The 26,496-nt window shown below is 42.5% G+C and overlaps 5 protein-coding genes across 7 annotated transcripts; 3 read left to right on the top strand and 2 right to left on the bottom strand.

The window, feature by feature from the left end:
• The first annotated feature begins 398 nt into the window (after nt 1–398).
• LOC103995819 (purple acid phosphatase 17) lies at nt 399–2,654 on the top strand. The gene is made up of 7 exons (XM_009416519.3): nt 399–700; nt 1,194–1,350; nt 1,438–1,545; nt 1,618–1,745; nt 1,825–1,953; nt 2,028–2,095; nt 2,182–2,654. The coding sequence occupies exons 1-7, from the start codon at nt 521–523 to the stop codon at nt 2,390–2,392; spliced, it is 981 nt and encodes a 326-aa protein (XP_009414794.2). The 5' UTR covers nt 399–520; the 3' UTR covers nt 2,393–2,654.
• A 5,717-nt stretch (nt 2,655–8,371) lies between these two features.
• On the bottom strand, nt 8,372–10,024 carry LOC103996447 (pentatricopeptide repeat-containing protein At5g47360). The gene has a single exon (XM_009417370.3). It carries the CDS (start codon nt 9,975–9,977, stop codon nt 8,502–8,504), a length of 1,476 nt encoding a protein of 491 aa, XP_009415645.2. The 5' UTR covers nt 9,978–10,024; the 3' UTR covers nt 8,372–8,501.
• Nucleotides 10,025–10,743: 719 nt separating this feature from the next.
• LOC135645819 (uncharacterized) lies at nt 10,744–16,875 on the top strand. 2 transcript variants are annotated; one of them, XR_010498883.1, is made up of 6 exons: nt 10,744–10,986; nt 11,085–11,167; nt 13,193–13,248; nt 13,333–13,447; nt 15,342–16,401; nt 16,488–16,875. XR_010498883.1 is itself a non-coding variant. In XM_065164597.1 (5 exons), the coding sequence occupies exons 1-4, from the start codon at nt 10,815–10,817 to the stop codon at nt 13,409–13,411; spliced, it is 390 nt and encodes a 129-aa protein (XP_065020669.1). In that variant the 5' UTR covers nt 10,744–10,814; the 3' UTR covers nt 13,412–13,447; nt 14,466–14,725. The 2 variants fall into 2 exon arrangements, 1 of the variants encoding a protein (XP_065020669.1); XM_065164597.1 differs by lacking the exons at nt 15,342–16,401; nt 16,488–16,875 and adding an exon at nt 14,466–14,725.
• LOC135645818 (receptor protein kinase TMK1-like) lies at nt 15,456–18,636 on the bottom strand. The gene is made up of 2 exons (XM_065164596.1): nt 16,219–18,636; nt 15,456–16,143 (listed from the first exon to the last, which is right to left on the bottom strand). Exons 1-2 carry the CDS (start codon nt 18,551–18,553, stop codon nt 15,611–15,613), a joined length of 2,868 nt encoding a protein of 955 aa, XP_065020668.1. The 5' UTR covers nt 18,554–18,636; the 3' UTR covers nt 15,456–15,610.
• A 2,162-nt stretch (nt 18,637–20,798) lies between these two features.
• On the top strand, nt 20,799–22,958 carry LOC135645956 (UV-B-induced protein At3g17800, chloroplastic-like). 2 transcript variants are annotated; one of them, XM_065164926.1, is made up of 4 exons: nt 20,799–20,933; nt 21,028–21,206; nt 21,298–21,581; nt 21,769–22,958. In XM_065164926.1, the coding sequence occupies exons 2-4, from the start codon at nt 21,060–21,062 to the stop codon at nt 22,586–22,588; spliced, it is 1,251 nt and encodes a 416-aa protein (XP_065020998.1). In that variant the 5' UTR covers nt 20,799–20,933; nt 21,028–21,059; the 3' UTR covers nt 22,589–22,958. The 2 variants fall into 2 exon arrangements, with proteins under 2 accessions (XP_065020998.1, XP_065020999.1); XM_065164927.1 differs by having other exon boundaries at nt 21,325–21,581.
• Nucleotides 22,959–26,496: the final 3,538 nt, after the last annotated feature.

Consider the following 26,496-nt stretch of genomic DNA (forward strand, 5'->3'; position numbering starts at 1 on the left):
CCGTATCGCCCATGCTCCTTTGTTTCGGAACACTTTTCACGTGGTAGCAGACTAGGCACGTAAGCATGGTAATTTTACCTTCCTTGTCATTTGCGAGACCGTCGGACCCCACGAGAATCCCCGGTAGCCACGCGGGTAGTAAAACGAGTTGGGAATCTGGGGGTATATTATTTATTCAGCCTTTCATGACTCACCAAAGCGATGTCTCTTGATTGGTATCGGCTGCGTTCGTCGGTCCCACAAGAGAACCGTATGCGTCCGACCGGTAAATACCGGGAAGCGTTTCGATTGGAGAACGTTTAACTTTCACTGTTTAGGAGTCGCTACTTCTCCTCCTGCTTCCTTTCACGGCCCGCCGTCTCTCCCGCCCACACGCCATCCCCTCCCCTCCCCTCCCCCTTATAAAACTCCTCCCTGCGTCGACTCCATTAACCATCTATCCGTCCATCTTGATCGATACGGAAGAAGTCCCCCCTTTTTCCCTTTCTTTGTGATTGTCTTCTCTCGAACCGTCGGAGTCATGGCCGGCTTCGCGCGCGAGACCATGGCTCTGGCCATCCTCCTCTTCGCCGTCCTCGCCTGCTCCGCGGAGTTGCAGAGGTTCGAGAGCCCGGCCAAGCCCGACGGCTCGCTGAGTATCTTGGTCGTCGGTGACTGGGGAAGGAAAGGCCGGTTCAATCAGTCGCAAGTCGCAACTCAGGTGAACCTCGCTTTCTCTGTTTTCCTTCCTCCTCTCTACAATTCTCTCCCCAAAAAAGTCTTCTTTCCATAGTTCGATTGCTCTGCACACGAAATAAACAAAAAAGAGACTTTTTTTTTTTTCCTTCGAAGACATGGTCTTTCTCCCGTCCTTCGATGTTACCTCGTCTTCCAAGCGATGGAGGATGAGGGAGGGGAAAGGATTCATCTTGTCGAACGAGGTGATTGCAATCTGGGAGAGCAACGCAGAGGATTACATGGGAAGCTGGCGACGATCTTGTTTCTTGGATCTTTGGTTGTGTTGGAACATGTTCTATGTTCCAGATTTTTTTAATGGGTCCCTTTGGAATATGCCAATCGAGAGAATTATTACTCATGGAATCTTCCCTTTTGATCGACAAATGGGCAGCATGGAGCTCGAGTTGGTCTGTTGATGGTGAGATGCTGTCTTTTACTCCATGATTCATAGAATTAACCCATGTAATTCGTTGTAGATGGGAAGGATTGGAGAGGAGCTGGATATAGATTTCGTGGTATCCACCGGAGACAATTTCTACGAGGATGGCCTCACCGGCGTCGACGACAAGGCATTTGAGGAGTCATTCACCGACATATACACCTCAAAGAGTCTGCAAAAGCAGTGGTACAGCGGTAAGTTGAACAAAATGGATATCGATGTTCTTAGTGATCAATATCTGAGGTTTAATCTCATGAAGATTGATCTTGTTGTGCTTCTAGTTCTGGGAAACCATGACTACAGGGGTGATGTGTTAGCACAGTTGAGTCCTGTTCTTCGGAATATCGATAGCCGATGGCTCTGCTTGAGAAACTTCATCCTTAATGCAGGTGAAATCAAGACTGCTGTTTGTAGAACATCCTGTTGAAGTGTCTTTCTTATGATTGTTTCTGTGTCACCAGAAATCGTAGACTTCTTCTTCGTGGACACAACTCCCCTTGTGGAATCTTATTGGACCAACCCAGAGCATCATCACTATGACTGGAGAGAAGTCGCACCTCGCGAAAACTACATCCCAAATCTCTTGAAGGTATGGTATATCGGCAAATTGCTGCAACCATACATATCTCTGAAGTTTTTTTGTTGAATACTTGAAGATATGTCATTAGGATTTGGATGCTGCACTGAAAGAATCCACAGCACCATGGAAGATTGTGGTTGGTCACCACACGATGAGAAGTGTTAGTGATCATGGTGACACACCTGAGCTTCTCGCTTTGCTTCTGCCAGTCCTCAAGGTAAGTCTGCTTCCTAATTCTTACACAAAGGGCTGCTTTTGATGTTCCAAGTCCTGATCTTGCTGAGATCACAGGACAATGGCGTCGATCTCTACGTCAATGGGCATGATCACTGCCTGGAGCACATCAGCAGCAAAGACAGGTGAAGTATCTGATTGATGCCTCGTCGACATGAATTGTTATAGAAGGTGTATTCCGATCTCGCTGATAGTGTTTCTTCATTGGCAGTCCGATCCAGTATCTGACGAGCGGAGGCGGCTCCAAGGCATGGAGGGGCGTCTTCACCCCAAACTCCGACAAGCTCCAATTCTTCCATGATGGTCAAGGGTTCATGTCTCTGCAGCTGACAGAGGCAGCTGCTAACATTGTCTTCTACGATGTGTTCGGCCAGGAACTCTACCAATGGAGTGTGACCAAAAATCTCCACGCTGCAGAGTAGGGCATAAGTCAGATCGCCTGTCAATATATCGCCATTGAAGAACTTGGGATTGTGAGTTATGTGCCTGCACGATGAAGTGGGCACATCTTGCATCTATAAGGTAGAGAGAGAGTGTTGTGTGGGGGTTCTTACATTGACTGCACGACTGTTACTGGGAATTAGATGATGATGGAAATAGTATTACTTGTGATCACCCCATTCACTTCCAGTTTGATGGCAGCCAGATAAAGAATGAATTAGAGAAAGGTCATCTTGTTGTGCCTGTTGCCATTTCATTTGCTTTCGGTGTGATGGCATCCAAATAAAGAACAGATTAAAGAGAGATCAGCTTTCAGTTTGGTGGCAGACAAATAAAGAAGACATGAAGGAAAGATCATCTGATGGTGCCTTTTGCCACTTCATTTGCTTTTAGTTTCATGGCAACCAGATAAGGAAGACACCAAACAAAGATCATCTTCTTGTGCCTGTTGCCACCTCAGTTGCTTTCAGTTTGATGAGCCAGAATAAGATGACAGTCAAAAGAAGTTTGTGCCAGTGGGCATGGCAACAGACCCAGAAAAAGGTTTTAATTGGTTAAAGGTGCACGCAACCTTTGAGAGAATATGCCTTTAGATAATACCTATCCTGAATTTTAAAATATTTTTTATATTAAATTAAGGATAAATTTTTAAAAAAAGTCCATAGTTTTTAAGAATTTTTTATAGTTTTAATTGGTCATTCTTTCATACAAAAATTATTTTACCTTTGTGACTGTGACTCATGTGCTTTTGTGTGTGAGTTCCTCCTCGTTTGTACATGTTCTCTTCATCCTTTGTTTATGATATTTATGGTGGCCATAGAGTCATTCTTTCATAAAAATATTATTTTACCTTTGTGACTCTGACTCCAGCACTAATCATGTATGCTTCCGTGTGTGAGTCCCTCCTCATTGGTGTTCGTTCCCTTCATCCTTTGTTTGTCAGTGGTGGTCAAAGAGGATAGAAGAGGACCATCGAGAACTGAATGTTGGTCGATGACCCCCTCCACACACAACAATATCTTATGTGCATTCCCATCAACCTTTATCGAGAACCATAGCCCTCGGTAGGTAACAAACCTCGCTCATTAGACGACGACTCTAGACGCTAGGAACACATGCACCAATGACCTCTGTTGGCCGAGGACCAGGTGCCTTATTGGATCACCTAAGAACCCATACACAAAGGTTGTACGATCGGATGAGAGCAACTAGGGGTCCATACATGGAGACATAGGTGGCCAATAATTGAGACTCATGAGTAAAATACACTTTTGATCCATGGAGACATAGGTGGCCAACAATTGAGACATATGAGTAAGATATACTTTTATGAAAAAGAATGTTATATGAAATTTTTTTAAAACTACATATGTTTTTTTTTAATTACCCTTAAATAAATCTAAAGAAATTAAATATAAAATATCAATTTAATTTTATATCAGAATTAGATAAAGATTTGTATTAACTTTTAAGAATATGATGATTAATTTAGTTTTATTTATTTTGGATAATGATTCATTCTTAATAAATTAATAGATCAGTTATCCTATTACACAAAGTCATGAGCATTAAAAACAACACCGTATATAGAATGTTCTTCCTCCAACCGACCAATTGTAGGTGACATTAAGTCTACGATGGATGAGATGTAGCTCACCATATGATGTGCACGATTGAGTTGAAGTCATTCCTCTCCCCAAGATTCATATGGCCAATCCTCTCTCCTTTAGAGACTTCCAAGTATATTGTATTTTGCTTACAATAGAACAGTTGCCTGTTCACACAGTGCAGATAAAAATCAATCTTATGACATTGGCCGAGAAGAATGCATTTGTATCTTTGCTGCTTAGATGTTTTCCATCATAAGAACAATTAATGCAACAATGAATCTTGTTGGATACATTGAAATGGAGAGCAAGGACATATTATATTAAAAAGCAACCAAGATGGGCTCCTACTTGTGCTCCTCCTCAATGAAAAGAAAACTAATAGTAATAAAGAGAGAAACTCATAGCCCTAGATAGGACCTCCACCAGTTGACTCCACATGAAATCTGAAATCATGGGAGCATATATTAATGTCCTACATACTACCTCTATCAGTTGACTCAACATGAAAAGTGAGAGGGTGATGTGTTGTGTTGCATTAAGGTGACAACAAGAAGGTGGACACTAGAGGACAAGAAGGTGTGCCTGCTGCTGTAAGTGTTACCAGATGCAGTCTCGAGCAATTGTTGAACTGATGGAACATGGAATCACCTCTCCTTCTTTAATTGGCTCTACAGCCATCACTTGAAGTGGTTGACATGGTTCCCTCATGTTGTCTTCTTCCGAGACAATGGCTGGGGATTCACATGGATTGCACTGGTATGGTTACAACTCCAAGTATTCCTGAAGGTGCTTCTGATGTGGATACCAACTCCCTAGTATTTGTTTCTCAAGGTGCTTCTGATTCACAAGGCATGCACTGAGATGGTTGCAACTCCATGTATGTACTAATGCCCTAGATAGTACCTCCACCAGTTGACACCACATGAAAACTGATCATGAGAGCCTCATCTTGGATGGACTATCAAAGAATAATGTGCATTACATTAATGTGTTTGGTTGCATGAGAGTAACACGACTTGTATTTCGACAAGAAGTCGGCACTAGAAAACAAGGAAAAGTTGCAGTGGCCACCAGCATGCAGGTGGGGTAGACGCTGTCGCCAACAATGCTTGGATTGTTGGAACATCATATCACCTTCTCGGTTTCTTGTTTGGCATGGCTTTCTCATGTTGTCTTCTTCTTCTTCTTCCTCTTCTTCTTCTTATCATTGCCTGCAATTATGTGGCTGCAACTCGATGGTTTTAACTCCATGTTTTCCTCGTGTGTGCACTCGTATGGCTAAAACTGCACGTATTCTCGAAGTTGCTTTAGCATTCCGGCAGTGCGATAGATGATATTAGAGTCAATCTCGGAGGATCATTAGAAGTCAACTAAAAAAGGATTATTGGTCGATGAGATTATAACTTATTTATTTAAGTATTGATTGTCTGAGGTCTCGGGTCACAAAAGTCAACTTCAGTTTGGATTTAAGCATATCAAGTGTTATGATTATTATGATTATTATTATTATTATTATTATAATATATATATATATATATATATATATATATATATATATATATATATATATATATATATATATATATATATATATATATATATATATATATATATATATATATATATATATATATATATAGTTGGGCCAAGAACGGCGGCGGGCCTTCGGGCGAGGAACGGCCGTGTCCATCGTTAATTCTTTTTCCCGCGCGTCGCCTCATCACGCTCGCGGTTACTTCTCGCCGTTCTCCGCCCAAACCCAGAGCAGAAACCCTCGGAGGCTCCGATCCCGGACCTCCTCCGAGGCCCCGGATAAAACCCTTGCCTTCCTCTCTTCTCTCTTTTGTCGATTTTATCATGAAATCTTTAATTTTTATGTAATTTTACTCTCTTATTTCTCGAGGGCCTTCGTTGGTTTTGTGGATTAGGTCAATCGACATCTTCCTATTAACGTGCTTTCTTCCTTTAGTTTCTTCGTTTGGGGCTTTTGCTTTCTTCGAGTTCATAGCCCTTTTCCCTTCAATTTCTCCATTGATGCATTTGCCTTATTCGTCATTGTTGTTCAAACAAATTGCTCTTCCACGGAGTTTCGGACAATGTCATCATGATGAGTTCTTCATGGATTATTGCGATTGCAGTTAGAGGGATTTTAGACCCATTATGTCCTCTGGCAATCGAGTGAGTTTCACATGAAATAACATACATGAAGTTATATTTTAAACTGGTGTTTCTTGAATTATTTAATGGAAGTCACAAATTTTATGTGGATTTGAAGAATGAAGAGTAAAGAATGATAAAAATTTTTGTAATTAGTGATGATATTTTGGATTGTGGTATTGGCAAAAACAGATGGAAATTGAAGGTTACGAAACTATCTTGAACTGATGTCGCATTAGTACCATAGCATGTAACATGCTGAGATCATCTTGGAGAATGTTTTCATCCTCATTGCTATTCTTTAAATGCATTTACATATTTGTATTGTACGTTTTCATAGTTACCAAAGAAGAGATAATAAAGTAGGTGTTTGTGTTCCATAATCTAATTACGCATCTTGTTAAAATGTCTGATATGACCATTATCTATTTGTTTATATGGCATTAGAACCATAGCAGGTGGCATGCTAATATCTTGAAGAACTCTGTTATCAGCATTTGTTTCGTCCTTTTGCAGACTTACCATAGAACAAATGATAAAGTAGGTATTGTGCTCCGTAATCGTCTGATGTGATCATTAGCTATTTGTTAATACGACATTAGAACCATGGCATGTGACATGCTAACATCTTGTAGAACCTGGTATCGATATAAGCACTGTTCAAATGCATCTACATGCTTGTATCGACCTTTCTCATGTTCGGCGAGGAGCAGATGATATAGTAGCTATTTCTGTTCTATAACTCAATTGTGATCTTGTTAAAATAGTTGATATGAATAGAAGGATCTTCCTTCAATGATATTGACATTTTCCATGACGATATTAGCTATAAGCATGTTTAGTCTCAGTGGTCCTCCAGGATTCTTGTAAGCAAGACAATACATGTTCTTCTATATCTGATAGCTTGGATTGGGAGGTCATTATAGCCATCATCTGGATTAAACTATGATTTATCAGGACTTCTGAAATGCATTTGCTTGGGTGCTTGAATCAAGAAACAAGATTTTCAAGTGTGTAGCTCATGTCTCTTATTTAAGTTATTGGCTTTGTTCATTTATGCATTTCCTGGTTACTCTGTCCTCCGTATTTACTGCTGTATGCTATCTAGATAATTCCTGTACATGGAAATAAGGCTTGTACATATTTCATGAATTTATTTTATCCCTTAAACTATCTATGCATGCAAAATAGCTGAAAACTCTTCTACATTGTAAAAGGAGTGGACATCTTTCTATTCTTTAGTTTGGTCAGAAGAAGCTATTTATGAACAGGTCGTTTTATGTTGATTCTTGGGCCAAGAATATGCAGAGTAGGCATTTGCTATATTAATATTTTGCTGGAGAAAGTTATTTGTGGTACTCAAAATTGATTAACAATAATATTTACTATTATTATATTCCCTAACTTATAATCTAGTGTAAGTTATACTTCCGACTTTTTTTTTGAAGTGTTTCATTCTTAAACAGTCATGCATGTTTCAGAATATTGCTTACTGTTTCCAATCAGATTAGCTTAGATAATCCTCTTTCTGAACCTTTTTTGTATGGAACAAACCACTTATATGGCTTCTTCTCCATTGTTCTATATGTCAACATCTTCATTAGGTTTTACATCCCTTTATCCAGCTTAAAACTGGCTCTAAATCTCAGGGAACACTTAGCTAGTTGCAAATGCATTTGTTTTCCTCACAGCTCAGTTCATGTTTGAGAACCAAAATTTCGTTAGAAAACCTCACAGCTAAGGATATCTTCTAGCTTCCTTATCTCAGGGGTTGGAGGGAAATTATGTAGTGATGACAGCAACCAATCTGATAGGATATGTATTTCTGATCTGTCAAAACCTTGATCTGAGCACACAAAATTATTAGCAGCTTCTACTCTTTTTTAACTCATGGAAACCAGATGACAAAAGTAGTATATGCCAATGTCAAAGAGCAGAAGCTACAGGTTGAATTTTATTTTTTGGTCGATCCTCCATAAGGTAACGAATTCCAGATTGTGTCAAGCTAAGATTAGATTTCGTCAAAGTTTGATGATTGCCAACTTTAGTTTAAACCTTATAATGCAATGCCTGTTCGTGGCAAATTTTAACAAAAAATGAAAGTGTAGCATGCCTCCTCCAATTTCACATGCTATCATTGCTAAATTTAAAGAATTTACCTTCAATGAACATTTTGTATCAATAAAACATAGATGACACTCATTTCTTAACAAATTTATTCGACATTCATTGACCAGGAAAACAGCAGCTGAAAATAGACTCAGCTCAGCATATTCAGAAATCTCATAGGCAGCACATAACACCAAGTTCAAAATTAAAGCTGCTATGGCTGTTTCAGTCCCATGATATGTGATGCCAAGGCATGTTCACCAGACTCCAATAACACCTCGACGACAGCATCAACACAATCAGCCTGCAAGGGAGTCTCCCTCTCGACAACCTTTGCTGCCAACCTCAGAGCCTCGTTTAAATGACCCTCCTCACAAAAGCCTAGCAGAAGACGAGAGTAGACATCAGAGTCGATGCAGACCAACCCCTTCTCCTCCATCTCGAGGACACGGCATGTGTCCAGGAATCGCCTCCGTTCACATAGCTCCCTCATCAAAGAATTGCATGCCAGACCGTTCGGTCGATCACCCTTCTCCAGCATCATCCCAAGTACCTTCTCTGCACCTTCGATGTCCTGAATTCTCAACAGGCACACGACAAGCACGCTATAGCAGTCTGCCGTCGAGACCGCTCCTTCTCCAGCCACCCTCCCGATCAGCTCGTGTGCTCCGTTGACATGCCCCTGTGCGCAGAAGCCATCCACCAGAGTCCGAATTGTCACCAGGTTTGGAGAACAGCCTCTCTGCCCCATCCGGTCTAGGATGCCCAATGCGTCACCTAGCTGACCCTTGTCGCAGAGGCATTTGATCAAACAGGTATAGGTCACCACATTTGGTGCACATGCCGCCTCCAATTCACGCTCCATCTCAACCAGAAGCTCCATCGCCGACTTTAGATCACCGCAGGCGCAAGCCCCATCGACCAGAGCCGAGTAAACGATCGCATTGGGCACGCACCCGTTCGCCCGCATCTGGCCGTGGAGGCCGCGGGCGGCTCCAATCTGGCCCGAGGCGGACAGCCCTCGCACGGCCGTAACGTAAGTTATCACATCTGGGATCAACCTGGCTTCTGTCATCTCTTCCAAGAGAGCTGCCACAGCTCCGCCACGGCCAGCATCGGCCAGGAGGCGAAGGACGGCGTTATAAGAGGAGTTATCCGGGCGGCAGTTGAACTCCGGCATTCGACGGAGGAGGGCGAGGGCCTCGTCAGGAAGGTTGCCGTGGCGACAGAGGTTGAGGAGGATTTTGAAAGTCTTAACGCAGACGGGGAATGCGGCGGCGCGGTAGGAATCCAAGAGTTGGGACAGGAAGTAGGGGTGGCGGGGAAGGTGGAGGGCGTCGCACGCGGCAACGTAGGCCGCGGCAGAATGGTAATGGTTGGGTTGGAGGCCGGCCCAGACGAAGAAGCGGAGCGCCAGCGCTCGGTCGTCGTCATCCTTGGTGGCGGCCGCGGAAGACTGGCGGAGGACCGATTCCACGACGGGGGCGGTGAGCTTGGTGTTGGAGAGGGAGCGGGAGAGCGTTCGCTCGAGGGAAGGGTGCCCGGAGTTGGAGCGGAGGAGGCGCCAGAAACCAGAAGCAGTGTCGTCGATCGCGGCGAAGGTGGTGGAGGAGAGGAGACGAGAGAGGAGGGAGGAAAGGAGGTGGGTTTCGGAACACAGACGTCTAGAAAATGGGGAGAATGCAGCCATCTTACGAACGGAGGCGACGGTCCCGTCCTAACAGGGGACAAACTTATATGGCATGCACAATCCGTATACATACATAAATAACAGTTACCACAGAAAATGATTTAGGATATAGAGCAGGTACCTTTCACCTTATAAATTGAATATAGGTGAACCGATTATTATTAACAGTACCTTAGAATAGACTTATAGTATTTTCGATCTTTTTTATTAAAATATTATATATATATATATAATAATAATTAAGGAATTTAGCTATGATGACAAGGAGATACTTATTTAAAAGAATAAAAAATAGGAGACACCATTTGTAAAAATGAACAAAAGGAACAATTTTTTTTTTTCTGAGAATTCACCCTTAGATTATTTAGTCTTAATTTCTAATTCTCATTTCTTAGATTTTATAACAATATCTTAGATGATTTATATAATTTTTTATTAGTGTCCAATAAACATGTTCCGATGGCTATTTAAATGTTATAAAATTAATAATATATTTTCATTTGAATATTATTTTTATTTTTTAAATTCAGCTTTAATTAGAATTTTAAAATCTCGTGAAACTGAAAAAAAAGGTCGGCAAATGGTAATAAAATCTTAATATGATCACAGCGTCTTTTCCGTTTACTATATAATATTATGAGATATTCGAGCTGTGAGTCATACGCGTTATTAGATATAATATTTTTAAAAATTAATATAATATTATGAAATAACCCGATATGACAAAGTCAATTCCTTCCCGTCAAGACCAAAGTCACAATCTTCACGCTGAAGAAACAAGAACTATGCCTCAAAATAGTGGCCTGCCTTCGACCCACCGAGAGACGGAGAGAGAGAATGGGGCTGCAGTGGGTGATTTTGGCGGGGGTGGTGGCAATGGAGGCCGCGGTCGCGGTGCTGCTGACTCTCCCCGCCCCGCGTCTCGTCAAGTCGCGGATCGTTGCCTTGGCGTCGCTCCTCCTTCAGCCCGGAGCCAGTATCCTCCCTTTCGCGGCCTTCCAGTTCTTAGGTCAAGTCGTCATTTCTCTGTCTCTACATCATTCTAGGTGGTGTTTCTGAATTATTTCGATGCTTGTGCTCGATCTCTCTTTGTGTAATTCCATGTAGATTTGCGTTGGAAGAACGAGCATCGGCTGATGTGTACCTTCGAGGTCTGTACCACCGAAGAGAGGACTCGATACGAGAAATCCGTAAGCGTTCCTTTTCCCGCATGTGATCTCTTCACCCTCTCTTCTCCTACACTAACGCTTTTAGGGTTTGATATTGATTTGGGCACATATAGGTTTTGGAGGCTGTTTCATTCTATGATTGAATATATTATTTGCCAGTTTTAAGCCGGATATATTAATACTTTACTTTTGCAGAGGATCCTCAAATCTGACGTGAAAACGATATCATGGAAAGAAATTGCTTTCTTTCTGTCTGTCTGTCTATGGTTTAGAGACGATGTAAGAAAATAGAAATTTTAATGAATAGGAGAAGAATGTTGCACAGGATACAACGTAGGTCCTTGTTAGTTCATGGAAGCCGACTTGCCATGCCATTATTGTTCTTTGAAATGCCATTTAGATAGTCATCTGAAGATCATCTTTAGCTGCTGTTCGTTTCTAACTTGTTAGAAAATATTGATATATCACCAAAATTATTTTTTCAACATGTTGCTATTATGTATGTGGGTGTTGTTGATATAACATGGGTTCTAATTGTAATATATACACTCCAATGCTTGGTACAATTTGTTGCAACAATTGAGGTTGGTTTAAGGATACATGTTGTACATGATGTACATCCATGTGCTTGTAAAATATTGGGTTAGCCTGGTTCTCTATGAGAATGGCTAAATTCTGAAACATGTTTTTCATAAAGAAATTTCTTCAGATACAGAAGTATAACTTTTTTCTATAAAAATAAGAGATAGGAACAACCACATATTTTAATATTTCATAGTCTGTTAGATATTGTATAGGTTATAACATGTTTTACTGCAGACGATTTACTGTGTGTTTTCATAAACTCAACTGTTCATGGTTCCATACACCTTTTATAGAGAAAAAAACTACATAACATCATCTAGTATAGTTATTTAAGCAAGGTTAATTTGCTTATTTTCTGTTTTCAACTTAATTAAAATCAGAAATAGGGTTGTCTCTGGAACTCTCAACTTTGTTTGTTTTATTTTTAACTTCTAGTTGTTTTATTGAAAAATTAGCTTCATTATTTCTAGTTGAGACAAGACTTCCAATATGGTTTGGTTCTTGCTGTACTTTCAGCCAAGCTGATTGGAAACCCTAGATTGTATTTCATCTAACAAATAGGTTTAGTTTTTAGTTTGGTTTGATTGATAACAATTGGGCTTTTCATTGGTTCCATCAGAAACCATTTAAGAGTGCATTAGACCCCATATACCAAAATGTATATTCTTAAGCTCACAAGATCACTGCTTTCTTTGGCTCGAAGAATTTCTGTATCTGGAATTTTAGACAAAAAGGATTTTTCTATATAAACCAAAATGTATTAAAAAGAATCCAATTCTGTGTCTTGTTTATTAGTACTGTGAATCTTTTCTTCTAAAATATTGAAACTGAAGCTGCTGATACTTTATAAAGTAGAGTATGATATAAAGTAATTGAACTTTATAAAGTAATTTCCACAGCAGAGTATGATATTATAAGAATTAACCTTGGAAGTAATTGAACTTTATAAAGTAGGTCTCCTTGACTTCTTTTTTGTTTTTTTGCGTCCAAGCTTTAAAAAATTGGCTGCCTTGACTTTGTTACGTGTCCAATTTCCTGATCGCCCTAGGCTTCTATCTGCTCTGATTGACCAATCCAGGGTTTCCTGATTGAGGTCTTTTTCCCTTTTTGGGCCATTTCAGATAACATTACTCTATTACAACTATATGAATTTCCCTGATTGAGAAGCTGGAAGACCTTGCACCCAAAGTGTTGCCATGCCTTTGGTTGCTACTGAAACATACTTTTTTGTGATCATTTGGCAGTTTTCATATTAGGATTTAGGATTAGTTATTTTGATTTGATTTCTTATAATCCAGAGCTTTGCCACACCTGATGTTGTACCCGAAACCTACTTGTGGTTCAGTGTTACTTCTTAGATTCAGTTATCTATATCCATGAATTTTGCGAGTGGAAGATGTTTATTATATATTAAGTCACATACTCTGTAGAAGTTTATGACGCTGTTGTCTTCTTATGCAGATATTTAAAGCACAGAGAAACGTCATTCTATGTGTCTCAGCATGTCTCCTTTATTGGTACGGAAAATTTAATACTTCCACTATTACGAGTATGTGTGTACTGTTGAGTTTGTAGTTCTCTCTGATGATTTTGATGGGCAGGTGTATCTTTCGTATTTGCAAATACCACAAAGAGATCAGGGAATTGGAAGAAGTTGAGAAGCATCTGAAAGATCAGTAGCCATACCATGTCTGATGATGTTTAAATTACATGAAGGTGATTGGTTAATTTTTGGTTTTATTGCTCCTTTGAGTTTTCTAAGAATACATTAGTTAGTCTTGGATGTGCTCTGTATTGGCATATTGTTATTTCTTAGTATGTAATATGATGATTATTCGTTGTAGTAGTTGTTATCACATACAGGGATATGCATAATCAAGAATTAACTAGCTTATTGAAAGGAAAGAAGTGAAAATGAAATGAAAACATTTATGCTGCCTTATTTAAGGAATCAACTGATTCTGGTTGGTACTCACTTTTATGGAACCAGCATTTTTGGTGCTTTACCTTTATCAAACTACTGCTTCTGTTTCAAAGGTCAACATTATGTGGATGAATTGTACCATAAGGTAGTTATCACCCAGGGTCTGGCTCAGCAAGTATTGCAGCAAGGTTGATATTTCGGCCCTTGGTTTTCTGACTAAAATTTGGAGAGACGAGAAAATTGGTGAAAACTTGTGAGCTTGAAGATGGTCAAATGAAATAATTTGGTCAGTAGAGTTTAGATAGTAATGTATTCTATATTTTCATTCTGACTGAATTGGTATAGACTATTTGTTGACACCCTCTCTCTCTCTCTCTCTCACTCTACCTTCAACAGTCTCAACCACATAGAAGTCATTGTTCAAGGTGATTATGTTTTACAAAATTTTTTATACATCGGTTCAATGTTTCTGTTGCATAACTGTTCTTTCTTTCTGTTTTGAGCAAGCGAAGACTGAAACTGTTATTGGAGACCACAAATTACTATTGCTATTTTTTAATTACCAACTGCTATGAATCATATTAATTGCATGATTGTTAATTGATAATGATTTCCTTGTCATAAAGAATAGACATTTGTTTTCATTTCTAGAATAAGATCACATGTCTAGCTTACAGAAATGGAAATATTGATAGAATTTCATTAATGAGTTGAAACCATATGGTGACTGTCATTAGCCTGTTACATGTATTGTGTTCTGGTAGATGTCTGCAACGGTTCTTATCGAGTTCTCTTTATTATGTGCAACAGGTTAGATTGTTGGTGAGTGAATGGACAATTTTATAATGTAAGAGTCGATGAAGCTTTGATGATTGCTATTCTCCGCAGATGGGTTTTCGAACTGGTGTTGGTTGTCGTTCTTGTTCTCTTCATGTACTTGAATGACTTGATATGAAAACCATGATTTGAACTTGCATAAATGCATTTCATATCTCCTGAAAAATATTGTAAAGAACAGCTGCAGATTGATCTTCTTGATAAAATTATGATCATGATTTATGTCTGTTATAGATTATGTTTCAGTGTGATTTCGATGAATATACAGTAGAGTTGATTTTGGAACGGTGAAGTCCTCTGTCATGTTTGATTCAGGTACTCGAAATCAAAATCGAAATGATGATATTCATTTGATTGTTCGGTGTATGAATTCGAAAGATTATAATTTGATTAAAAATAACTGATATGATCTGTTTAACTTTTTGCTCGTACAAGTTTATATTATTTTATGTCTTTGTGGTTATATTATGTAATATTCATGTGTGTCTCTGGGCACTTAGAAGTTGGGTTTGTGGGTCCCTGGAATTGGGCAGACAGGGCAAAGGAAAAAGAAATTGGTGGTTTGGCTGGCTTTTGTCACCTAATGAGCCCACTGTTTGCTTATCTCTGTATGTAATCATCAGTCATCACATGAACACTGGGGAATTGAGCTGCAGTAGATGAACCTTTTCTCTTCGACAAAGAGAAAGATGGGATGAGAAACCATTTCTTTTGAATTTCTATATTCTTAAATGCTTGATTAAATGATGGTTTCGTTGTTGTTGTTCGACAAATGTTTACATCAATTTGTCTCTGCTGTATCTTCCTTCCATCATTAATGCGTATATGATTCGTCACTCTGATGTGCAGGAGCTTGGCTTTCCATGAATTGAAGTCTTCATGCAATCAGCCACTTGTGATGCTGAAACCGTCTAATAATCCTGCCATGTCTTTCCAGATTACACAACAGAAACACCGCACACAGACAAGAAAGGTTCAAGTGGTTCAGTGGTCATCATGTTACATGAACAAGAAAGGAAGCAACAAGAAAAGGAAATCAAGAACAAATCAAAGACAAACAAGAAACGAAAGGCTCAGTTGCAACTGCTGGTTACGCTAATTCCTCCGTCGAACTGAACTCATCTTCCATCGGCCGAGGTGAAGGAGTCGGCGAAGCCCGGCGGCCCCGTCGGTATGCTGGTGTAGGTGTTGTCCAAGCTTGCGAGGAACGAGCTCGTGGCTCCGTCGATGTGGCTTCGGTCCTCGAATGCCTGCCATTTCTTCAGTGCTTGGGGAAGCGTCATATCCAGGTCGATCCCGTAGCTCTCCTCCGAGTCGGGATCACAAGGCTTCCAAAGCTCTGAGAGCGAAGAGAGCACGTTGACCGCGTGCCCCATGTCCGGCCTCTGGTGAGGCTCCCTGGCACAGCAGTGGCCGGCGAGCTCCGCTACGGTCCCGACGCTGGTCGCGGTCTCCTCGTCCATGTCGATCGCGGGGTCGATGGCAGCCTTTCGGAAGGCCTCCTTGTCGAGGAGCATCCTCCGAAACCATGTCACCAGGTGCATGCTCTCCTCCGGTTGGCTCTCGTCGAGCGCCTTCCTCCCGGTGATCATCTCCATCAGTATCACTCCAAAGCTGAAGACATCAACCTTTGTGGTCACACGCCCCGTCACTGCAAGCAAGTTAGAACGATCAGAACAACAACATCAGGCCCATGCAAACTCATGATCCAATCATTCTGGATTACCCGCATACTCTGGTGCTAGATATCCAAAAGTTCCTGCAATCCTCGTCTCGACGGAACACCCTTTCCCGTCCGGTGCAAGCCGAACCAGTCCGAAGTCGGCGACCTTGGCCTTCATGTCGTCCCCAAGGAGAATGTTGGACGGCTTCAGATCCCTGTGGATGAAGCTCTGCTGCGCCAAGCTGTGTAAGTACTCCACCCCTCTCGCCACATCCAGTGCAACGCTTAGTCTCTTCTTCCACTCCAATGGCTTCTGTCCTCCTTCCTTCCAGTCGAACAGATGGCGGCTCAGCGTCCCCTGCGGCATGTACTCGTACACCAGCAGCCTCTCGTTCCCATCCAAGCAGTACCCGAGCAGAGACACCAAATTCCGATGCCTGACCTTCGTGAGGACCGCGATCTCCGACTTGAACTCGTTCAGTCCCTTCGTCCCCATCGCGCCTGCCTCCATCCTCTTGACCGCGATCTTGGTGCCGTCGTGCAGCTCGCCCTTGTACACCGTTCCGAATCCGCCGTGGCCCAGCACGTTTTCCTCGCTGAAGTTGTCGGTCACGTTCCTCAGGACCTGGATCGAGATGACCATGTTCCCGGCCTCGAGGACATGGACGTCGCTCGTGCCACTGGTCGTCGGGCTGGTAATCGTCTCGCTCGCGGCTGCGCCGCCGTTGACGCTCGGTCCTGCAACCGTGATCTTGATAATGTCCGGATCGGATCCCGAGTGCCGTGGGTGGATCACGGTTGTGTTCGGACTCTGAACTCTGCCGAGATTTTGCTGCTTTCTCCTGTAATGGCAGAAAACCAACAGCCCGACGAGGATAATCCCGAGCACCGCAGCTATCACCGAGCCTGCAATGGCACCGGCCACAGCAGAAGAAGACTTCCCGCTGCCTCTGCTTCTTGAGTCGGTCGACCCGCTTGGATTCGAGTTGCTGCCCTGCCCGGCCGAGGCCGAACCGGCGTCACCACCGACCACAATCTTCCCTATGTTCTGGTTCCCAGCGGTGTTCACCAGCACATTCTTGCTAAAGCTCGGAACTTGTCCCCATAACGAGTTGTTCGACACATCCAATTCCTTCAGAGATGGCAAGCTTGCGAGCTTGGCCGGAATGGTCCCGGTTAGGTTATTGTTCGAGAGCAGCAGCTTCTGCAACGAGGCGATCGATCCGAACTCTGGCGATATCGTCCCGTTGAGGCCCATCCTCTGGAAGTTGATCACCGTGATGTTGCCGTTGTCGTTGCAGCTGATCCCCAACCATCCGCACGGGTCATTGCCCTTCCAGTTCTCGGCGAACCGAGCGGGATAGCCGAGATCTTTCGCGACGGCGAGCAGGACATTGACGCGGGGATCGCAGGCTCCTGGACTCGGAAGGCAAAAGCTCTCGTCTTTGGGGTCTACATCCACTTCCTCGACCGAACTCGGGAACACAGGCACCGCCCCCTGCAGCAGGTTATTGGTGAGGGTGAGCTTGGTCAGCGACGGGAGCTGGGTCAAGGACTTGGGGACGACGCCGGTGAGGCGGTTGTCCCTGAGCTGGAGGTCGCGCAGGCTGGTGAGCTGGGAGAAGTTCGGCAACGGGCCGGAGAAGACGTTGGAGTGAAGCCAGAGCTCCTCGAGTGCGGTCATGTTCTCGACGAACGCTATACCGCCGGAGAGGCGGGCGGGGCCTCGCTGGTTGTTGAGCCAGAGGGAGCGGAGCGGGGCGGCGGCGAAGGCGGCTGGGACGGGGCCGGAGAGCCGGTTGAAGGCGAGACCGAGGTGGTCGAGGGCGGGAAATGCGGTGGCGAGGAAGGCGGGGAGGGGACCAGAGACGCCGGCGGTGTTTGCGGAGAAGTTGACGAGGGCGGCGGCGTCACGGAGGGAGTCCGGAAGCGGCCAGGGGGCGAGAGGGTTGTCGTCGAGGAAGGCGGATTGGAGGGAGGATAGGCCGGCGAAGAAGCCGTCCGGGAGGGAGGAGAAGCGGTTGCCGTGGAGGAGGAGGACCTGGAGGGACGAGAGGCCAGCGAGGGAGGGCAGGGGGCCGGCGAGGCGGTTCTGCTGGAGCTCGAGGCGGACGAGGGCGGTGAGGTTGCAGACGGCGGGGGACAGAGAGCCGGAGAGGCCGCATTTGCCGGCCTGGATGGCAGTGACGCGGCCGTCGGAGCAGGAAACGCCGGCCCAGGCGGCGCAGGGGTCGGCGGAGAGAGACCAGGCGAGGGAGGGGGAACGGTCGGCGCCCAGGCCGGCGGCGAGGACCCTCATGGCCTGCAGGTCGCTCGGATCAGTCTCGGCCCGGGCGTCCCCGGCGGCCGCGAGGAGCAGGGCCACCAGCAGCAGGTGGCGAAGGGAGCAGCCGGCCATTAGTGTTGTGAGCGAGTGAAACTTCGTGTTCGTCTATATAGGAAGACGTTTTGAGCCTCAGTAGAAGGGAAGAAGGTGAAGTGGGCGCAAGCGAGATTGCGAAGCAAAAATAAGAGAGAGGAGCGAGACCCGCACATGGTGGGGACAAGAGTCTGGCTTACCCGTACGGGACCGAAGCCAGGAAGCAGGAACCTGCAGTCTCGGGAATCCAATGGGTCCTGAGGATCGCACGCGGGGTCCACTCGGCCCACATCGTCGGCCCCACCATTTTTCTTCTATTCCTACAGTGAAAATCCCGAACCGTGACTGTTTTCTGGCAGAAGATCTCCACCATCGGCGATGTAGGGGCCCGAGACACGCAGAAAGACAGCGATCAGCCAGCCAAGCCCAGCCTGCTGGATTCGGAGTGTTGCTGATATCTGACAACGATCTGCTGTCCAAGGCCTTGGATGCTCTTCACCCGCCTTCTTGCTCCTGCCGCTAAAGCAAGCCTGCCTTTGGAACTCTGTAAAGTTAAGCCACCTTGAACAATCCCTTTCTTCTAATCTCTACAGTTGAGAAACTGATCCAGAAAGGAAGAGGAATATAGCTCAACAAAGGAGTCGGCAACACTGAATCCCTTTCTTCTGTTCTCTAAAGTGGAAAGCTTGAAGGAAGAGATGCTCTGCTGGTTCCGGTTGGTTCACTCGGTGGTTGCCTGTCCAGTTTGGATAGATCTCTCTCACAGCACAGGAGAGAAACTAGCACTACCGTAGTGTAATTCTGGGCTAGCATTTACCAGTCTCACCTGTCCACACAAGGGAGAGCTTGTGTTCATCGACCAGGCAAGAAGATGTCTGTGTTCACAGCCACAAGAAACTAGAGCGGCAGTAGGGACAGTTGGATCTGCCGTTGTTCTTGCTGCATACAGCCTTGTACAACACACCTAGCTTATTGTCTAAAGGAAGAATGCAATGTCTTGTTGCCTCATGCATTTAACACCAATCAATGGCTAAAATAATATGCTGTGCAGTGGACATGCTTCTTCCTTCCTTTTTGTCCTCTTCCATCATGAGAAAGTTATATATGTTGTGTGCTTTAGAATAGAAGGAATGGTCCTTATTGTCTCATATGATCTATTTGAATGTGTGGTTTAACGATACAAGTGGAGTTCTATTTCCTTTTATTCAATTGGAGAAACTTCTCTTTCGGATGTAGTGTAATCAATCGATGGCATTTATTCACCAAAACCAGTCCAATGCATTTAATTCAGCAAATCCATGCAGGCTGCAGACAAAAACTGGGAGGAAGCAGGTGTACACAATGACAGAGAACCATCAGCTTTCTCTGGGACTATAAATGAGAGACACTTCTTCCATGCTCCACTGCTTCTTTGCATTAAATGTTGTTGCTGCTTGTGTTCCTGTGGAAGGTACATTAATGAGAGATCAAACTGTTCAATAATTTGTATTTTTATTGAAAGAAATAAGAAATGGCAGGCAAGAAACTGAACCCCCCCCCACCCCCCCAGAAATCTTGCTATCAAGAAAATATATGCTTGATGTGGACCTGTCAGGAGTCATCCTGCAAACAAAACAAGCATCATCATAATCTGATGCAGACAAAATGCTGTGACTTCAGCTTGGGAGCAGGATGCAACAGGAAGCTAGCATCAACCATGGTTGGTTGTGTGTATCTGATGCACCTCCTTTCCAGAAATAAATTCTCTGATTGATGCTCATTTTGGTTGAGGAAATAAACAAGAAGCATATCGAAGCATCAATGTTTCAACCATATCTGATCCACTTGATGGCAATCTCAGCTTCATATCAATTTTAGATTAGAGAATTTAATGAATGTTGATTAGCTTTGGCATGAATGCTGTCCTTCTGAGGACAAATTTGTTAACAGAAATAACTTTGCAGTATATCCACTTATATTTTAGTTCCATTGCATACTAAGATTTTAATGGACAGGTAAACCAGTTATATTAGTTCTGTTTATCATCTTAGGATTTAATGCCCCCCCATTTCATTTTTCTAGCAAGCTTACTTTCCATGAAATCTAATGTAATCCATAAATAACCATGAAAAATTGTGGAGATGTAAGTGTTTGGGGACTTGCATTCCAATCAAGAAAAACACATACTTCAGCCCCAAAATAGGTAATAAAAATAAAAATAGAAATCGATGGCAATTTCGTAATTATCGATATCGTTAAGGGTGACTCCGTCATGTGCCCATCAACAGCCGCCCCCGAAATCCGCGGCTCATCTCTCTCCGACCGCAAATCAGCCTATAGCGTTCGACCGGCACCTCCCCATTTCTAAACCCTAATTCCAATTCCCCCGCGCCCCCCCCCCCCTCTGCCTTCCTGCCCGATCTCTTCGGTTCTTCGTCCGGTGATCGATCGTCGCTTCGTTGTTATTTTGTTATGTTTGTCGTGTGTTCTGGTTTTTAATTGTTGAATTTGATGGAGGGTTTCCTGTGTCGCAGATCTCGTGACTGTTTCGCATCGGTTTCGGTCGATGGAAGCCGCCACGGGCCTTCGCTCTCCTCGGTGCCTTCGCAAAGCTCCCGGATTTAGCTCGAGGTCGTGCCTCTTGGCCATCCACGGGACCAATTCTTCTCTCTCGTTTGATCCCAAGCCCCGTTACTCGACCCTGTGGCTCAAGGTTCGGGATGCATATTTGATTAGAATCTAATGTAATCCACGTTTTAGTTCGCTCGACGTTGGGATGAGCTCCTTTGATGCGTTCGTGACAGAGTGATTCTTCAATTTCTCTGTCAAAGCAAGGGCGACGACTATTTGGTGCTCGGAGGAGCATTGGCGTTCGGGCATCGTCATCTTCCTCGGAATCGTCGTTGCCTATTGCTCCTCTCCAGCTGGAGTCACCTATTGGGCAATTCCTGTCTCAGATTCTCGTTAGTCATCCTCATCTCCTGCCGGCTGCTGTTGATCAGCAGCTCGAGCAGCTCCAGACTGACCGTGATGCCGAGAAGAATAAGGAGGAGCCTGCACCTTCGGGAACTGACATAGTTCTATACAGGTGAAGATATAATTTTTTATAGTTAAAGTAATTGATTTGTTTTAGGTGACGGAAGATAAGTTTTTGTCTCCAGATCGTTGCATCGATAGAGCTTTATGTAGATGAAAGTTCTGACTCTTTATGCTGAGAAATAATAGTGAACTTATTGTATTGGGTAGAAGATTAATTCTGGTATTGAAATTGTTAGGAGGATTGCCGAGGTGAAAGCTAATGAGAGGAGAACGGCTCTGGAGGAGATTCTATATGCATTGGTTGTTCAAAAGTTTGTTGAGGCTGATGTTTCTTTGGTTCCTGCTATATCTCAGTCGACAGACCCTTCGAGTAGGGTTGATCACTGGCCTCCCCAGGACGAGAAACTTGAAAGGTTGCATTCCCCCGAGGCTTATGAAATGATCAAGAATCACCTGGCTCTCATATTGGGGCAACGGTTAAGTGATTCCAACTCTGTGGCACCTATTAGCAAGCTCAGGATTGGGCAGGTTTATGCTGCTTCTGTCATGTATGGTTATTTCCTCAAGAGAGTGGACCAAAGGTTTCAACTTGAGAAGTCCATGAAGACTCTCCCTTGGGGATCAGATAAAGAGGAGATTGCTATTAAGCAAGCGATGCCAGATGAGTCGAGACCGTTCACTGAGTCCAGGATTTCAAATCCTGAGTTGCCTTCTTGGTCTTCTCCAGGCTTTAACAAGGGTGCAGTTGGCAATGGGGCCAAGTCCAGTCTGCTGCGATCCTATGTCATGTCCTTTGATTCTGATACCCTTCAAAGGTACGTCACAATTAGATCAAAGGAAGCCTTTACCATTATCGAGAAGCACACCGAGGCGCTATTTGGAAGGCCTGAGATTGTGATCACACCCCAGGGAACCATCGATTCTTCTAAGGATGAACTGATCAAGATAAGTTTCGGAGGATTGAGGAGGCTTATTTTGGAGGCTATAACTTTTGGTTCTTTCCTCTGGGATGTTGAGGGCTATGTAGATTCAAGGTATCATTTTGTGACCAACTAGTTTGCATATAATTAGATGTGGGGGATTTGATGATGACTAAATGGTTCAGACAGTGTGCTGCACATTATTCTACAATAATTGCTGAAGGTGGAAATCACCAAATGGTGGCACTCAGATCTTCATATCCATCGGATCCTTCCATACAACTGTTGAGGTCTTTAGTGCTGTACATAAGGGTTTCCTCTAGTTTTTGTTTCATGTATGTTCTTGATAGTTGTTTTGATGTCTGTTCCTTGACTGTTTAGTAGTCTTTTTTGGTTAATTTTTTTGCTTGTAACTTGGAGTTAGAAACTTTCTTGTGTGTGAAGAGCACCATTTTCTATCAGGTGAAATATTATATTTTGAAGTAATAATTATTTTTTCTCAATAAGCTGTTCATTTGTAGCTTTTCTACATTCTTAATCTTTATGTTATTTTCCATAGTAACCTTTAAAAGTATATATTCTGTTCTGCTTTGAACTAACATTTACTTGTTAAAAAAAGACATATACTTGTTATAAGATATAATTTCCAGGGATCTTGAAAGTTACTTTTGAACTAATATATATTGTCCTTGCAGAGTGTTTTATGATCTGGAATATACTATGGCTTGTTGGAATATGGTGCCTGATAGTTTTGAGAATTATTTTATCTCTTATCAAAAATATCTGCTGCAATGGAAGCAAATACCCAGATGAATATTTCTGTCTATCACAAATCCTTTTGAATATCTTGATAGGTTTATTTCTGTATATACAAATGGACACAGTTAATCATATAGTGGCAGTTTGTCTCACCTTTGGTTTGTTGTGATTGGATAAAGGTGTGCATTGGATATCTGTCTTCTCTATAATCCACCAGATTAGATATTGGAAAGGAAATCTCTTGTATTTCCTTCTCTATTTAATTTGTACCTTTCAAAATTCTCATTATTATATGTTTCTGTCAAACCAGAACTTGATAACTTTGATGATTTTTCTTTGTTGATTGTTATGTAAACTGAAAGAATTTTGATTAGCATTTGATGGTATACATATATAAGAAAAGAATATGTAGTCGATAACTTTGATGATTTTTCTTCACTGCTTATGATGTAACCTGAAAAAATTTCGAGATTTTATAACAGCAAAATCTTGTACTAAGTTTAAAAACTAGCTTTTTGGAAAAGTTGGTGATCGAGGTCATCTGTGTGGCAGTAGGTTCATCTGCTCTCCTACTGCTTTGGTGAGTTAGTTATATGGGTGGAGGCTTGGAGTCTAGTTTGTCAATTGAGTGAGCCTTTCTGTGCAAAGTTGTCAATTTAGGTAAAGATGGAGGTTTTGAGGTTTTAGAACGGTTTGTCATCGTGTGTCTAGTAGCTGTGACATTTTCTATTTGGGTCATCTTTTATGGTCATCCTATCTTTGGGTGCCTGATACACATATAATATGAAAGTGAATGTTATCGGTCGATCCAGAAGGGGAATAGGCAATTGGTTTGTGTCGATTTGGAAACCTAAAAGATGTTTTGTTTTGGTACTTACTTTGTGGGAATTTTTTTTTGAAGTTTCTTATGCTCTTGTTATCCAAGAAAATAAACGGAATTGGGACAGATCTAGTAGGTTCTTGTGTAGCTCATTGGAGATAAATTTTACTTGAGAATTTAATCTGTTGGCTTCTGGTACATTCGATCTCTTTCTTTTGCCCAATCATTATTTCTGATTATTCTCTATTATTGGAACTGCTAATGATCGACAACTCTGTAACTGTTGTATCTACTGCAGCAGGTATAGTTCCAGGTTTCTGATGTAATCAGGCATTTTTCTTATCTTATTTGAATTCACAACTCTGCACACCATAGAGATACTTAATCATCATTTCACATTTTCTTTCTCTAGCCAAACCCAAGCATTTGATCTGATTACAGCTTTTGGTCATCGACAACGCCTAAGATAATGATGTAAGTACCTGTTGCCCTGCATGCTTAATTAGTATTATCGATTTGATTGTGTGGTTGTACTACTGTCATCTGTTGTTTGCCTTCAAAGCCTATTATTTATTCTATCAATCTTTAAGCTTGCTGTAAGCTTTAGCTTCGCATCTCCTAATGCTCTGATGAGTTTTGCTCTCACCTTTCTTCAGTTCTTTTCAGGGACTTGCATCCCTGCCTTCTTTCTCCAACTTATGCCAATGTGTGCCACATATTAAAGGGTGATTGCAACACAGGTTGTTCTACTATCATAATTTATTGTTTCCCTTCAGCCCTTCATTCATTCTATCGATTTCAGGTTCCTTTGAGCTTGAGCATTCCATCTCCTAATGCTATGAGGTATTTTGCTATCACCTTTCTTCAGTTCTTTTCATTGACTCTCGTCCCTGCCTGCCTTCTACGACTTATCGTAATATCTATCATATGACTATCTATCGTATGACTGTCGATAAACTGGCTGAAAAGAACACATCCATCGGCCTCATCACAGACCTCCATTAGGTTGCCTGACCAAGAAAAAGCAGCATATAAGCAAATCCATTCCCAGAACTCTCTCTCTCATCTGAAACTTTTTGGCCTCTGTAGTATGACTGTGAGACCACCATCTCTTGACACCAAACATTAGCAGGACTCATCACCATCCATAAGGTCTTCCATCCAATGCAGTAAACAAGGTGTATAGAACTCTGCGTCGATGCATACAAAGTTCATTGGAACTCCGGGAGACGAATGCTAAGGAAGGCAGAGTGGGGTCGGAGGTGGGCTCCCCACCGAGCCGTACGGGGAGAGTGACGTGCGCATCGGGCGCGGCCGTCAGAGGAGTACCAGAAGCGTCTGATGTTGATCCGACGGCGGGAAAGTCTCGAGAGGCGACGGTTGACGCGGGACCGGCTCGGCGTCCCCGAGGTGGCAACGGCTAATTTCGCTGATGTGGCGTCGAGTTCGACAAGTCACGTCACCAGTGAATTTACTTTTGCACCCTGATACTTTACCTTAATTACGATAAAGCCCTGTTACTGAGTAAGAAAACCTAAGAGTAGATGAGAGCTCAACTCAACAAGATCGCCTGAATTACTACTAATTGAGATAATACTAATTATTATTATTATTATAGTAATTGTATATTACTAGAATATTAAATCCTCAATTTATGAGAAAACCAGTCATCTTGGATTCCAAACATCCAGCTCAGCTACTTTGAAGGTGGGTACTCATCCATCCTAAGTTGGCTCCTTCTCGTTGGTCACTACTGCTGTTCAAGGACGTCAGTGGGCACTACTACGTTCATGTGAAGTATCAATTTGATCTTGTGCATCAGCATCTAGCACATGGTATTGTCTACATCCAAATAGATGCCAGAAAAGAACCAGCTGAAGTAGTAGCCAGCCAGTCCTTCCCAAGATATGACAAGCACGTCTTGTGCACAAAATTTTGGTTAATTATGATGTCCAACATGGTAAGAAATTGAGTTTATGCCATGCTGATTAACCCACTGAGGACAACAACAAGTCGCAAAAGTTCTAACGTTCTCGTCAACTACAATCACTCACGACTTCCAGTGATATTGTCATTACGATCACCAAAAACACAATTAGGATATTGAAATTATTTTTTTGTTTATCGTTTTTATGTCTTTTCTATATGTGATGTGTATTAGAATAAATGAAGTTAAATATTTTACTTTCATAATTAATAGATATTTTAATGTAAATTTTTGAAGTCTAAAAGATCAAAATGTTAAAAAAGTCTAATTATAGGATAATATAGAGTAACGTTCTCGTCAACCACAATCACTCACGACTTCCAGTTATTTTGTTGTTACCATCACCAAAAACATAATTAGGATATTAAAATTATTTTTTTATCTATCATGTTTGTATCTTTTATATCTTTTATCGATAAAATCGATAGTATTAGGATAAATAAAATTAAATATTTTACTTTCATAATTAATAGGGATT

The sequence above is a fragment of the Musa acuminata genome, chromosome BXJ3-8 (assembly GCF_036884655.1).
Source record: "Musa acuminata AAA Group cultivar baxijiao chromosome BXJ3-8, Cavendish_Baxijiao_AAA, whole genome shotgun sequence".
Taxonomy (NCBI): domain Eukaryota; kingdom Viridiplantae; phylum Streptophyta; class Magnoliopsida; order Zingiberales; family Musaceae; genus Musa; species Musa acuminata.